The 12,996-nt window shown below is 38.6% G+C and overlaps 1 protein-coding gene across 1 annotated transcript in view; it reads right to left on the reverse strand.

Annotated features, from left to right (window-relative positions):
• ITPRID1 (ITPR interacting domain containing 1) overlaps positions 1-11,284 on the reverse strand; it is a 62,595-nt gene extending 51,311 nt beyond the window's left edge. Inside the window, exons 1-3 of the mRNA XM_019483447.2 lie at positions 11,240-11,284; positions 10,340-10,426; positions 9,633-9,835 (exon numbers count right to left, since the gene is read on the reverse strand). Of these exons, the coding sequence (XP_019338992.2) occupies positions 9,633-9,835; positions 10,340-10,426; positions 11,240-11,271 (322 nt within the window). The 5' untranslated portion in view covers positions 11,272-11,284. The remainder of the gene's footprint in view (positions 1-9,632; positions 9,836-10,339; positions 10,427-11,239) is intronic.
• Between the last annotated feature and the right edge of the window lie 1,712 nt (positions 11,285-12,996).

The following is a 12,996-nucleotide window of genomic DNA, read 5'->3' on the forward strand; positions in this document are numbered from 1 at the left end:
TCGCTATAGTTTTGAACACTACTCTATGACATAACAGCAAAAGATAAATGATTTTTTTTTTTTTTTTTTTTTTTACTTAATAAATTTTGGAGATTTCCATCTCTGGAAAATTCTGTGGCATTATTGACAAAATCACCGCAACCCTTCTGCATGTGTACTTTCTCTCAAACCTCCCCTGTAACAATGGGAATGTCAAAAGGGTTCCTGCTTCCTTCAGAGAGTCACTGAGGAGAATAGATGGTAAAAAGCTAATATTCTTGGCTGCCATTTCTCTTAGACAGCAGCCAAAATTATTGCATGTGGTCCGTGTGCAGACTGATATTAGGGTTGCTTCACCAAAGATTAGACAACAAAGGAACATTTAACATGGAACTGAACTGGAGAGAAGCATCAGGGGCGAATATCATAACAGACAATTCCTAACTGTTACAGTTTCTCTATGACTCATATTTTTTCCAAACACAGCTTGCTTTTAACTCCTGAAGATCTTGTGAGTCCCTTCCTTTGCTTTTAGTTTACATTAACAAGTTAAAGTTTTTCATGAGTTTTGATTTAAAAAAAATAACCACTGGATTTACCAACATACAGAATACGTTACTGTATTTGTGATATAACATTTTTATTGCCATGAACTTGGGATGACAGTGTAAACCATGTCAGAATGTAAAAATGCCAAATGCTGGGGAGAATAACTTTTTCTCATTTGAATCAGAACCAAACTTCTTGTAATAAGAAGTAGCTTTTGACACACTGTTTTGCTCTGTAATCTGTTTCAATCAGCTCGTGGCAGCTAATGAATGGACTAAATGATGGGGAAAATAATAAATAGGAAAAAAATAATTCTGAGTGCAGTAAATGCACAGGGTTTGATTTGTATCTGACAACTGCATGGATTTTGATCAAGTTGCACATCAGGCTAACTTTGTTTCAGTTACTAATTTTCCTCATGAAAGTAGTGCCACTGATTTCAATGGGCTTTCTCCCAGGAGAAAGCCTTAAATCTATGAGTAAAATAAGCAGGCAGGGATTTAGCCCAGATTACCCCATCCTGCAAATCTTTCCTGACTCAGGCAATCTTTATTTCTGATGCCTATAATTCCTTCGAAGTCACTGTAACTATTCATATGAATATTCACATTACAACTGTGTGACTCCAATTACAATATTATTGTTCCCAGAGCCAGTTACAAAACAGTTGAACTTTGTACTATAAATGACACCTTAGGGAATAGAGCTGAACTTCCTTTGAAACTAGAAATTGCAACTGTGTTGTAATTGTCTCAGGGGACAACTGTGTTATAAACAAGCATAGTGACTAAGTTACACAACCTGTATCATTTGGACAGCATCTAAGGATTTCTAAGGTCAGGACTTAAATCATTTAGGAAACAAAACATTTTAGTTAACCTTTGCCAAAGCCCCACGGTAAAGTATCTAGAAGACTATGACAAAAGAATATGGAATGTAAAGGTAGTCCTTAAGTGAATGAGATCATGCTGGGGTGTTTAGACCTGGTTGGAAATTCTGTAGCAAAATATTTTTCAGTAGTAAAGGCAATTGCCACAAAGGCCAAATTTTTGGTGGGGGAATCTAGATTGTGTGTAAATCTTTCCATTCACCATTTGGGAAATGAAAAATGAAATACTGATGTTGGTATATGTCATCCCTTATCAAATCATTTCAGATCAGCTCCATATTAATCTGTGTTTCCCAAGTTGCTGCCACACCTCATAAAAGTTGTTGGTTCAGTATCTGGTGTCCCTTTTCTCCTTTATGGGCTGGGTTTAGTGGCTGGACTGTATCTCCACTGATGCAGTGCAGTCTCCACTGTGGTTGAACACATTATAGAACATAATGAAAGCCATGTGACCACAGTGCATCATGGGAAATGGTGGTGGAGAACCCAGCTCAGAGAAGAGAAAGGGACCATGATGCATTTGAAGTACACCCCCAAGAAGAGTGCTTCAAATGCAGTAGCTAAAGGGGCAACGATGAATGTCAAAGACAAAACAAAACCATTTCAATTAAGAAAGATTGATTTTAAAAATAAAAAATTAAAATGTAATGTTTCCATGTTTCTGAATTGCAATTTTTCAAAATTGTCTGATTGCAAAATAATTTTTATATTAACAAATTATCAAAATTTTCCAAATGACAAATTGGAATGACAAATTGGAATGACAAATGTGAAGTTCATGACCTCCACAGAAATCATCAGCGTGTACATCAAATTTCAGCTCCATTTAAGTCAAGGGGAGTTTTATCAGTGATGTTTACGATATTACCTAGGAAATTATTTAGAAACTTGTAGAGAACTCAGCTCATGAAAATCTTTTAAAAAAATATTTTCTCAAGAGTGCATCTACACGAGGCAATGCTCAGTAGACTAATTTTATTGCACATTAGCACATCATGGAAAAAGCTGTGCTAATACACTAATGTGCAGTAGAATTAGTCTACTGAGCATTAAGCATCATGAAAAGACCAGGTGCCAGTGTTACTGTTCAGTGACACAGTTTACTGCACATTTAGTTAATACCTCATATTACAGGTACTAAATTTAATGCACAATAACAACCCTGCATTAATGAACATATAGACATGTCCATTGTCTATACAGAAACTGAAATGCTACTAAATAAACAGGAGCATCAGCTAATAAAAGGCTAATAAGCACCAAAGACAGACAAGATTCCTTGGGTAAATCTGATATCTTTTATTAGACCAACTCAAATAGTTGGAACAATTCTTCTTTGCCAGCTTTCAGGTACAAACACCCTTCGTCAGACTGAGGAAGCATCTGCAGTTGATCTGTACTCTTCCTGGGTAGAATAGAAGCCAGAGGCCAGTATGCATAAGAGAATACCAGTCAGTAAAAATGCAAATTGAGACAGTCAATGGGTGAGAAACAGGTGGGGGCAGGGGAGGAGATTGTAGACCTGGTGATGAGGATATAGCTGGTAAATTGTAGAAAAGTTACCTGGGATATCAAATGTTAGGCAGATTATAATATCTCACAAATCCAATGTCTATTTTTTATATCCAGTAGGTTGATGAAGTGAAGCTTGTAGGCTTGTCTGTGAAATACGTTTTGTAAATTCCCTTTGAGGATTAGAACTGAGAGATTGGAGAGAGAATGGTTTTCTTGCGAGAAATGTGCCTCCACAGGTAATTTGTGGAGTAAAATATATTACACATATTACCTATGAGTAAAATAAGCAGGCACATTACCTATGAGTAAAATAAGCAGGCAGGGATTTAGCCCTGCCTTTGGAAATTTTTCAGTGTGTGTTCATTCTGATATGCAGCTGTGGTTTGTTTTTTCCTGCATATTTTCCATCTGGGCATTTAGTGTACTGGATGAAATATATTACATTTCTGGAGGTGCAGGTGTAAGATCCAGGAATGGTGCTGGTGCTGTTGTGGGATGTAGTTGTTGTGGAAGTGGTAGAGATATCCTGGCAAGTTTTACATTTCTTGTCCTGACATGTTCTGAATCCATTCGGTGTGTTTTGGACTGTAGGAAGTTTCCTTCTAGTGATGAGGTTGGCAAGATTCGGTGCTTGATAAAGGTAGGACAGGTGGTTCTGGGAAGATTTCTTTAATAATTGGGTTTTCTAGTATGGGTTGCAATTGTTTGAGGAGTTTCCATATAGGTTCCAGGGAGGGATGATATGCCATAGCTAGTGGTATGCGATTCATGGGGGTTTTCTTTTTGTACTGCAGCGATTCTTCATGTAGTATCTGGGTGGCTCTTTCAGAAGATTGATCTATCTCTCTGGAGAAGTTTCCGTGTTCAGTGAAAGCCCTTTTGAGAGTTGTGAGGTGACGATGATGGGTGTTCTCCTCAGTGCAAATTCAGTGGTATCGAAGGGCTTGGCTGTATATTACAGCTTTCTTGGTGTGTTTAGGGTGATTGCTGGTTCTGTGCAGATATGTATGTTGGTCTGTGGGTTTCTTGTATATGGAGGTCTGTATCTTACCATTCTGGATAGTGATCATAGTGTCTAAAAAGGAAATGTTGGTACTGGAGTATTCAAGAGATAGTCTGATGGATGGGGGATGATTGTTGAATTTCTGATGGAAATGAATCCAAGATTGCAGGTTTTCAGTTCAAATGATGAAAATGTCATCAATATATCTTAAGTATAATAAGGTTTTGATGGTGCAGTCCTTGAAAAATTCTTCTTCCAGGTGGCTCATATTGTGGGGCCATTTTGGTGCCCATAGCTGTGGCCATGGTCTGGAGGAAGTCCTGGTTATTGAAAGTGAACTTGTGTGTGAGGATGAAATGTATAAGTTCAGTAATATCTTTAGGTCTGTACTCTGAGTTATAATCTTTCTCTTGTAGATATGTAAGGTGGGCTTGGATACCATCCTGGTGTGAGACGTTGCTGGTACTGTCCATGGTGGCTAGGAGCGTGCTGCTGGGAAGGTGGTCTATGTTTTTAAGTTTTCATAGAAAATCTGTTGCATCTTGGACAAAACTCACTCTTTAGGTGACAACAGGTTTCAGGATTGAGTTGATGCACCCTGTTAGTTCCTCAGTTAGGGTTCCATAGTTGGATATGATAGGTCTGACAGGTCTCCCTTGTTTGCGGATTTTAGGGAACTTTTTACATGACTGGCATTCTCACATGCATACTGGCCTCTGGTTTCTATTCTATTCCATCCAGAAAAAACACAGAGCAACTGCAGATGCTTCCTCAGCCTGATGAAGGGTTTTTGTACCTGAAAGTTTGCAAAGAATTATTCCAACTATCCAAGTTAGTCTAATAAAAGATATCAGATTTACCCAAAGAACCTTGTCTGCCCATGTCCTTAGACCAACATGGCTACAACCCAATAAGCACCAAAAACATTTTAAAAGGTCAGCTCTTGGAGTAACTCTGACAACAGATCTAGGAAAATAATGAGCCAGACTTTCCTGTTCAGGCTTGTAGCTTAACCACTATAACCACCAACCTGAAGTTAGATAGGACTTCACTTGGAAATGAATAGCCAAGAAATCAAAAACCCACCACTAGGATCACTCTTCCCATCTTCCTCCTCTTTTTCATTCACTCATTTCCTCTACATCCCAAAATACAACTTACTCCTCCTCTCTACCAGGGTTTGTCTACATAGGGAATTTAATGCAGACTGTGCTAGGCTGTGCATTTATAATTCACTAACTATTCTGCACAACTTTCCATGTGGACCCTCTTAGCAATAGAACTAGAAGAATTCTTCTGACGCCTGCGCCTCAAAGAATATTTCCACGACCAAACTGAACCCACTCCCAACAGCAACTCATCCTCTGACAACATTCAGGAAAGGATCAATGCCAAAAAGCCCAAAAAAAATCAGATTGGACACCTCGCAGTGGATGAAACCCTAACCTTGACCGCTACATTGACTGCTTCAGGGAAAGAATGAACAATGAAATAATCAGCAACACACGCCACCACAACAACCTCTCTCTACCAGAGAAAAAGGCCATAGAATCTCTAAGATCTAACCACCAAATAGTAATAAAACCAGCAGATAAAGGAGGAGCCATAGTCATCCTAAACCGTGAGAATTACATAAAGGAAGCCAACAGACAGCTCTCTGACACCACCTACTACAAAGAACTACAAGAAGATCCTACTCCCCTTTTCACCAAAAAACTCAACAACACCATCAAATCATTTCCATCAAGACTACAAGAAAAACTACAGACCTTGATCCCCCCGCTACCTAACCCGGGGACTTTTTACATGCTCCCTAAAATCCACGAACAAGGGAACCTTGGCAGACCTATCATATCCAATGATGGGACCCTAACTGAGGAAATATCAGGTTTCGTTGAATCAATCCTAAAACCACTTGTCACCCACAGAGCAAGTTTTGTCCAAGACACTACAGAGTTTCTACGGAAACTTAAAAACATAGACCATCTTCCCAGCAACACACTCCTAGCCACCATGGACGTTACCAGCCTATATACCAACATCCCACACCAGGATGGCATCCAAGCCTGCCTTACATATCTACAGGAACAAGATTACAACCCAGAATACAGACCCAAAGATATCACTGAGCTTATACATTTCATCCTCACACACAACAATTTCACTTTCAATAATCAACACTTCCTCCAGATGATGGGAACAGCTATGGGCACTATAATGGCCCCACAGTATGCCAACCTTTTTATGAGCCACCTGGAAGAAGACTTCCTCAAGAACTGCACCATCAAACCCTTGCTATACTTAAGATACATCGATGACATCTTCATCATTTGGACTGAGAACCTGCAATCTCTGATTGAGTTCCATCAGAAATTCAACAATCACCATCCCTCCATCCGACTTTCCTTAGAATACTCCAGCACCAACATCTCCTTTTTAGACACAATGATCAGTATCCAGAAGGGTAAAATACAGACCACAGTATACAAGAAACCCACAGACCAACATACATATCTGCACAGAACCAGCAATCACCCAAAACACACCAAAAAAGCTGTGATATACAGCCAAGCCCTCAGATACCACCGCATTTGTACTGAAGAGAACACCCGGGATCGCCACCTCACCAATCTTAAAAAGGCTTTCACCCAGCAAGGACGCTCCTCCAGAGAGGTAGATTGCATGTTTGAAAGAGCCACCTGGATACCATGTGAAGAACTGCTGCAGTACAGAAGAAAACCCCCCACAAATCGCACACCGCTGGTTATGACGTATCACCCCTCCCTTGAGCCTGTACAGAAAATCCTCAAAAAATTGCAGCCCATATTAGAAAGAGACCCTATTCTTAAAAAGATCTTCCCAGAGCCACCCATCCTAGCCTTCAAACAAGCACCGAACCTCGCCAACCTCATCACCAGAAGCAAACTTCCTCAAGCCCAGAACACACCAAAAGGATCCAGACCGTGCCAGGACAAGAAATGCAAAACCTGCCAACACATCTCCGCCACCCCCACAATTACTACACCCCACAACAGAGCCATCAGCATCCCAGGATCTTACAGCTGCACCTCCAGGAATGTAGTATACCTCATCCAATGCACCAAATGCCCTGATGGAAGATATGTAGGAGAGACCAAACAACAACTGTGCACCAGAATGAACGCACACCGGAAATCCATCAAAGACAGAAACACCCAATTACCGGTGGGGGCACATTTCTCACAGGAGGGCCACTCTCTCCAATCTCTCAGTCCTGATCCTCAAGGGAAACTTACACAACACTTCCCAGAGACGAGCCTATGAGCTCCATTTCATCAACCTCCTGGATACTAGAGATCATGGACTAAACATAGACATTGGATTTTTGATACATTATAATCTGCCTGGCAACTGACTCCCTAGCCCAGCCCCTGGCTACTTTTCATTCCATCCAGGAAGAGCACACACCAACTGCTGAAACTTCCTTAGCCTGACGAAGGGTTTTTGAAACCAAAAGCTTGCTTAAGAACTATTCTCCAACCATTTGGGTTGGTCTAATAAAGGATATCAAATTCACCCAAGGAACCTTGTCTGCCTATGTCCTTAGACCAACACGGCTACAACCTAAACCCCTGCAAATATACAGCTCTGCTTTTAAAATGGAGTAACTTACCTCTTAATAAAGTTATATCTAATGCGTTTTAAGACTGCCTGTATAGGAAGTAAGGGCAGAGTAGCTAATGAATTGTAAACTTATACTTATTTTGCATGCTAACTTCCTTATATAAACAACCTCTCTGTTTCATTTTGTTCCCTATTCTTCCTCTCATTCATTACTTGAGTTTGCTCCACCTCCTTCAGTTCCCCTTCATCATTGCATTCTTAGTGATTTCTCTCATTCTATGTCCTCCCTTCTGTCTGGGGAGTTACACAAACACCCATGAGAAACCTGGTTGGTGCATGGGTTTGCTGCATATAGTGCTTGTTAAAAAAACAAAGAAACATTTGCAGTAAGGGTATGACATTTCTGTTACATTCCGCATACTGCTTTCTTGATGACATTTCTACAAAGAATGCATACAGTATGTATGAGATTCTGCCTTGCTGAATGTCTCAAGAGCAAACAAAAGCTCTTGAGAGCCATCTGGCTATACCGTGTAGCAAACAGGAGGGTAAACTGCGTAACAATTAGACTTTCAGAGAGGTGGAATATAGACCACACAAAAAAAAATAAAAATAAATGGAAGCTGTGTCTAGCAGAAGGAAAGCAATGGTGTGATTAATAGTTTGTGGCAATATGTACCAAATAAAGCTAGTCAAAAGGGGACACATCACAAAATATTCTTCCTGAAACATCTCCCCTTTACATTTAAAATCTCTTTCAGTTTGAGGCCAGTGTTTAACCTTGAGAAGAGCTCCTTACTGCTCTCTGAATATGTTTATGAGTACTAGAAAGTAGGCTGGAACATCTTGACACTACAGAATGCATCTATTTGTATGAGAAGGGGCAGCATGCTGTAAACAAGAAAATAAAAGTGAATGCAGTAAAGAATTCTACCTATTTTAGGTTTTTATGGGATACGGAGTACTTGGACTATACTAAGGAATATAATTCCAGCCTCTGGTACCATTCCTCCTGTTTGGTGCACTTGCATATTTCACTACAAATAATTCCATTACTGAATGAAAATGGAGATAAGAGTTTGACCCATGGAAAGTACGAAGTGTGACCATGATCACAATAAAGACCAATAGATTTTCATAATGATGATCACTTTCACATGCTAATTGCTGTATTGAGCCTATAACTGCAATTTGAGATAAAGCATCTCTTTAAGCAGACGTCCCAACTGACCCTCACAAAACTTCAAGTGACAGGCAATTCTCCTCATGTCTATATAAATTATTCCAATGACCCTCACCATATAACATTTACATCTTCAGTTTAATTATTTATTCTAGCATCAGAACCCAAACACTGAATATTATTTTTGTGTCTTCTAGATTAAAGAGCCTCCTGCATCAGAATTTTTTCTTCCAGGTAGGTATTCTTATTGACTATGATTAAGTCACCTCTTAACCTTCTCCTTGATAAGATAAAAAATGACCCTCTAATATTTCTCAGTATTTAAACGGTTTTCCAGGCTTCAAATTATTACTAAAGCTTTTTTTCAATCTTTTCCAATTTCTCAACACCCTTGGAGGGTGGAACAATACAAGGTGTAACCATGTTTTAAAAATTACTGTAAAAGCCTGTGTCCCCAAGTGATATTAACAGCATTATATTAAGATAGTTGTATCATGGTTTTCCCTTGGGGCAAGATCTTGTCTGTGAAGTGCACTTGATATGTTGTTGCTACAAAATAACACACACAAATAAATAAAAGGCCAAGCTTATCCCTCTTAAATAATGAAAGATTAATGGAGTTCTAATATAACATTCATCTACATCTTTATGCACATGTGCTCTATGAAACAGTTATGTCAGAGGACCTGACTAGGAACACTGTTAAACAGAATTAATTGTATTTTGATAATATCAGGAAATAATTACACAGTACCTCTGCATCATCATGTTGATGTTTCCCTATATACAGTATTGGGACCTCATGTATCTTCTCTCTTAACACCCTTTTCCCCTTGCTCCAAGTCCTCCACATTTTCATAGTTTCACCTCTGCTGAAATTCAACCTGCTTCCACAGGATTGTCCTGCTTACCATATAAATCAGGATTCTCAACGTCCATACGCTGTTTTTGAGCTTCCAGAAAGACACAGATATTGATCCCTTTGGCTACGGAAGCACTACTGAGGAATCGAGAAGGGATTTTAGTGCAGATATCAGGTTCTTCTTTACCAAATCCCAAATCCAGTAGAATCTCAACTGGATCCTTTTCCCAGAGCTGCAGCAGTTCAGTGATGCTGTGTTGAAAACATTAAAATAATTCATATAACTCTCTTCACATTGCCTTTTTCTTTGTTTAGCTATTACATGATTTAACCCTTTATCAACAACTCCCTCTCCATCCACCTCATCCTCCCACTAATCCCTGATTAACATTGGGAACATTAACAAATATGAAGACTGAATTCCTCTTCCTGTCCATATAACAGCTAAGGTATATGCTACCACAGGTTAGCCTTTCAGAGTACCCCAGAAAGATGTCCAACCTTCCCCTGATTACTGAACCAAAGTTGACTGAAGTCAATGGTAATCCAACTATTGACAGCAATGAATTTTGGAGCAGTTACCCAATAATCAGTAGAGGACCATCTTTGCTCTCATCAAACCAAATGAGAAGACTTCAATGGATATTGGGTCAGGTATATCTTTTTTTTTCCATAGTGCATTTGTTATTTTTTAACATTCTCTAAATTGGACTAATCATTATTATTTTGGATTTAAAACATCTAAACTTTACTAACCTAGTGGGTGCACTAGTAAGAGAATAAGACGAGTTGAAACTATTCCATCTTGACATAACAGGACTTTCTGCAAACTGATGCAGGCATCTACAGTAGTTGGAAGAAGCAACAATGAAATGTGTTTACTCTTGTGGCCCTCTGGGATGTCATTATGATTTTTTTCTAGAGTAAACATTTGCATTTTGTCTTTGTGTATAATGATACATAATAGCAACATCTTTGAAGAAGAGCATGTATGATACCGTGGCAATCTCAAGAACAGTATGTTACAGTAGGTGTCAGAACGTAGGTGTTAGGTACCAGTAAATGCTAATTATAAAGGTGGCAAAATGTCTCACTTTTGACAGATGGTGGCTCTTTGGGGAACCTTTTGGGAGCACACTTTCTCTAGCCACCTACTTCTAAAAGATATAATTGCTGTTAACAAAGTTTCAGAGAGAGTAGGCACAGTGAGTAGCAGTAACAGCAGGAACAACATCTCAAAATAATTTCTTAACACGGTTAAGCTTTTTGATTTTTAACTGATAATCTGGATATAGATGACTTAAGTTATTCATTGTAAAAGGAATCATTTGTAACTTGACACTCTTTGCTCATATTAGTTATAAATTTCGTGCTTCTATACTAAATACACTTAACTTTACTCATGTGCACCTAGAACGGTTAATAGCAATTATATGTTTTGGATGAAAAAGTGATCTTTTTTTTATCCTTCCAGCTTGCCCTGTAACAAAGAGCTTAAGCAAGCTTTACATGGTACTTAGAGGTGTGTACTTTGATACTAAAGTTAAAAATCTATGTACATAATCAAATTTGCTACTTTAAAAAAAAGTGAAATGGAAAATTCCTTCTTTTGAAAAACTAAATAGATGGTATAGCTATGCAGTGTCTGAAACCTACCTCATATAGCTTTGCACAGTCATCTGTACCATTCCTGATTGAGACAAGAAAACTGAAAATAAATATATATATATATATATATATATATATAATGTTTATAGGTTTACTTTCTTATGCCCCTCAGAACAGAAATGTGTAATTAAAAAAATTAAACATATGTAAGATTTATTTCACTGATATGAAACCAATACCTTGGGGTATGTACAGAAGTTGCTTTTTTCACCATGACTTACAGCACTTTAAACATGGGTAGAACACTTTAAATTAACTTTTATTAAATGAGGTATTAAATTTGAAGCGCTATATTTTATTGCACATTAGCAACCTACAGTGCTTCAGATAACTTCTGTATGCTGGTCAAATTTCTGACCAGTGGAGAAACCCCAGGAGGCTGCGGAGCACCCCCTGCCTCCTAGCCTGGAAAGTGCAGAGAGGCTCAGAGCTTCTCTCTGCCCCACCAAGCATTGCACTTCTGTTATGTTTAAGAACGCTGTAACTTTACAGTGCTATAAAAAGTGCTTTAAATTACAGTGCTGTAAAATGTGCACAGAGCACTTCTGTACACACCCTTAATTATTTTGTGTGTGTGTGTGTGTGTGTGTATTCTGGCCTATATATGAAGAGAGATTGGCCCTCCTGCTGATTTGTTCTAGGCACAGATGATCAATTTACCAAAATATTACATGGGATTAATTGTTAGAAAGATAGATGCCTTTGAACTTGATGGACCTTTAACAGCATATACCAGATTCCTTATACTTAAGTGAAAAAATTCTTAAGGAAGTTTCCTTTGAATTGTAAAATTGCTGAAAGACATAGCTAAAAAATTTGAGAAGCAAACAGATAGATTCTTAAGTATTCTAGAGTTTTGATTATCACCCTCTTCTGAAGAGTTTTCTAATAAAACTATCTTAGTTTAAATTCATGTCATAGTCTTACCTTACACTAATATAATCTTTCTGGCCATCTCTACATGAGACATGTACTGTGCAGTAGCTCATTATTACTGCACAGTAGCTCATTAGTACTGTGCAGTAGCATCACAGGGTATGAACTGTGACATGACACTACTGCACAGTAGTAATGAGCTACTGCGCAGTCAGCATCACCAGGAAGCCACGTGGGGATGCTATGCAAGTACTACAAGACTGCCCAGTAACAACTGCACAGTCAGCATCTCATGTAGATGTGGCCTCTATGTAGGAAAGACTTTCAGGTCTAATGTAGTACCCAGAGAAATATTTCCATCAATTATACTGCTCACTTCTGTAAACTGGCAAGATAAGGATGCAGTGCATGGTGTCTGTATCTACTCACTTCTGTTTCCAACAATGAAATAACACATTTCTGGAAAAGCTTCTTGTCTTGTTTTTTATCACTTTGCCATACACATTCTCTTGGCTTACCCACTACAAAGACACGCATCCAAATTAGAAGTGTAAAGGATATTGGTGTCCCATACTCACTGAAGTAACATAAATCAGAGCCTCTAATAGGAATCTCCAAGCACAATTTGTGTAAGAATCTGCATTTTGACTCTTAATATAATTTACACCCTTTCTTAGTTTCATGCAATCAAAATCTGTGTATACTTTATAAATGTACTAGGTGCTCTCAAAGATAAGAGAAATCAAAGAGTTCTTCTAGTTCTGCCTTTCAAAAGAACTTGATATGCTGCCACCAGAAACTTAACTTGGAAATGAAATGATCAATAGCTGATGTTATTGGGAGTGAAGTTCCAGAACCCTGGAACTGCT

Source organism: Alligator mississippiensis, chromosome 5 (genome assembly GCF_030867095.1).
Source record: "Alligator mississippiensis isolate rAllMis1 chromosome 5, rAllMis1, whole genome shotgun sequence".
NCBI classification, from domain to species: Eukaryota; Metazoa; Chordata; order Crocodylia; family Alligatoridae; genus Alligator; species Alligator mississippiensis.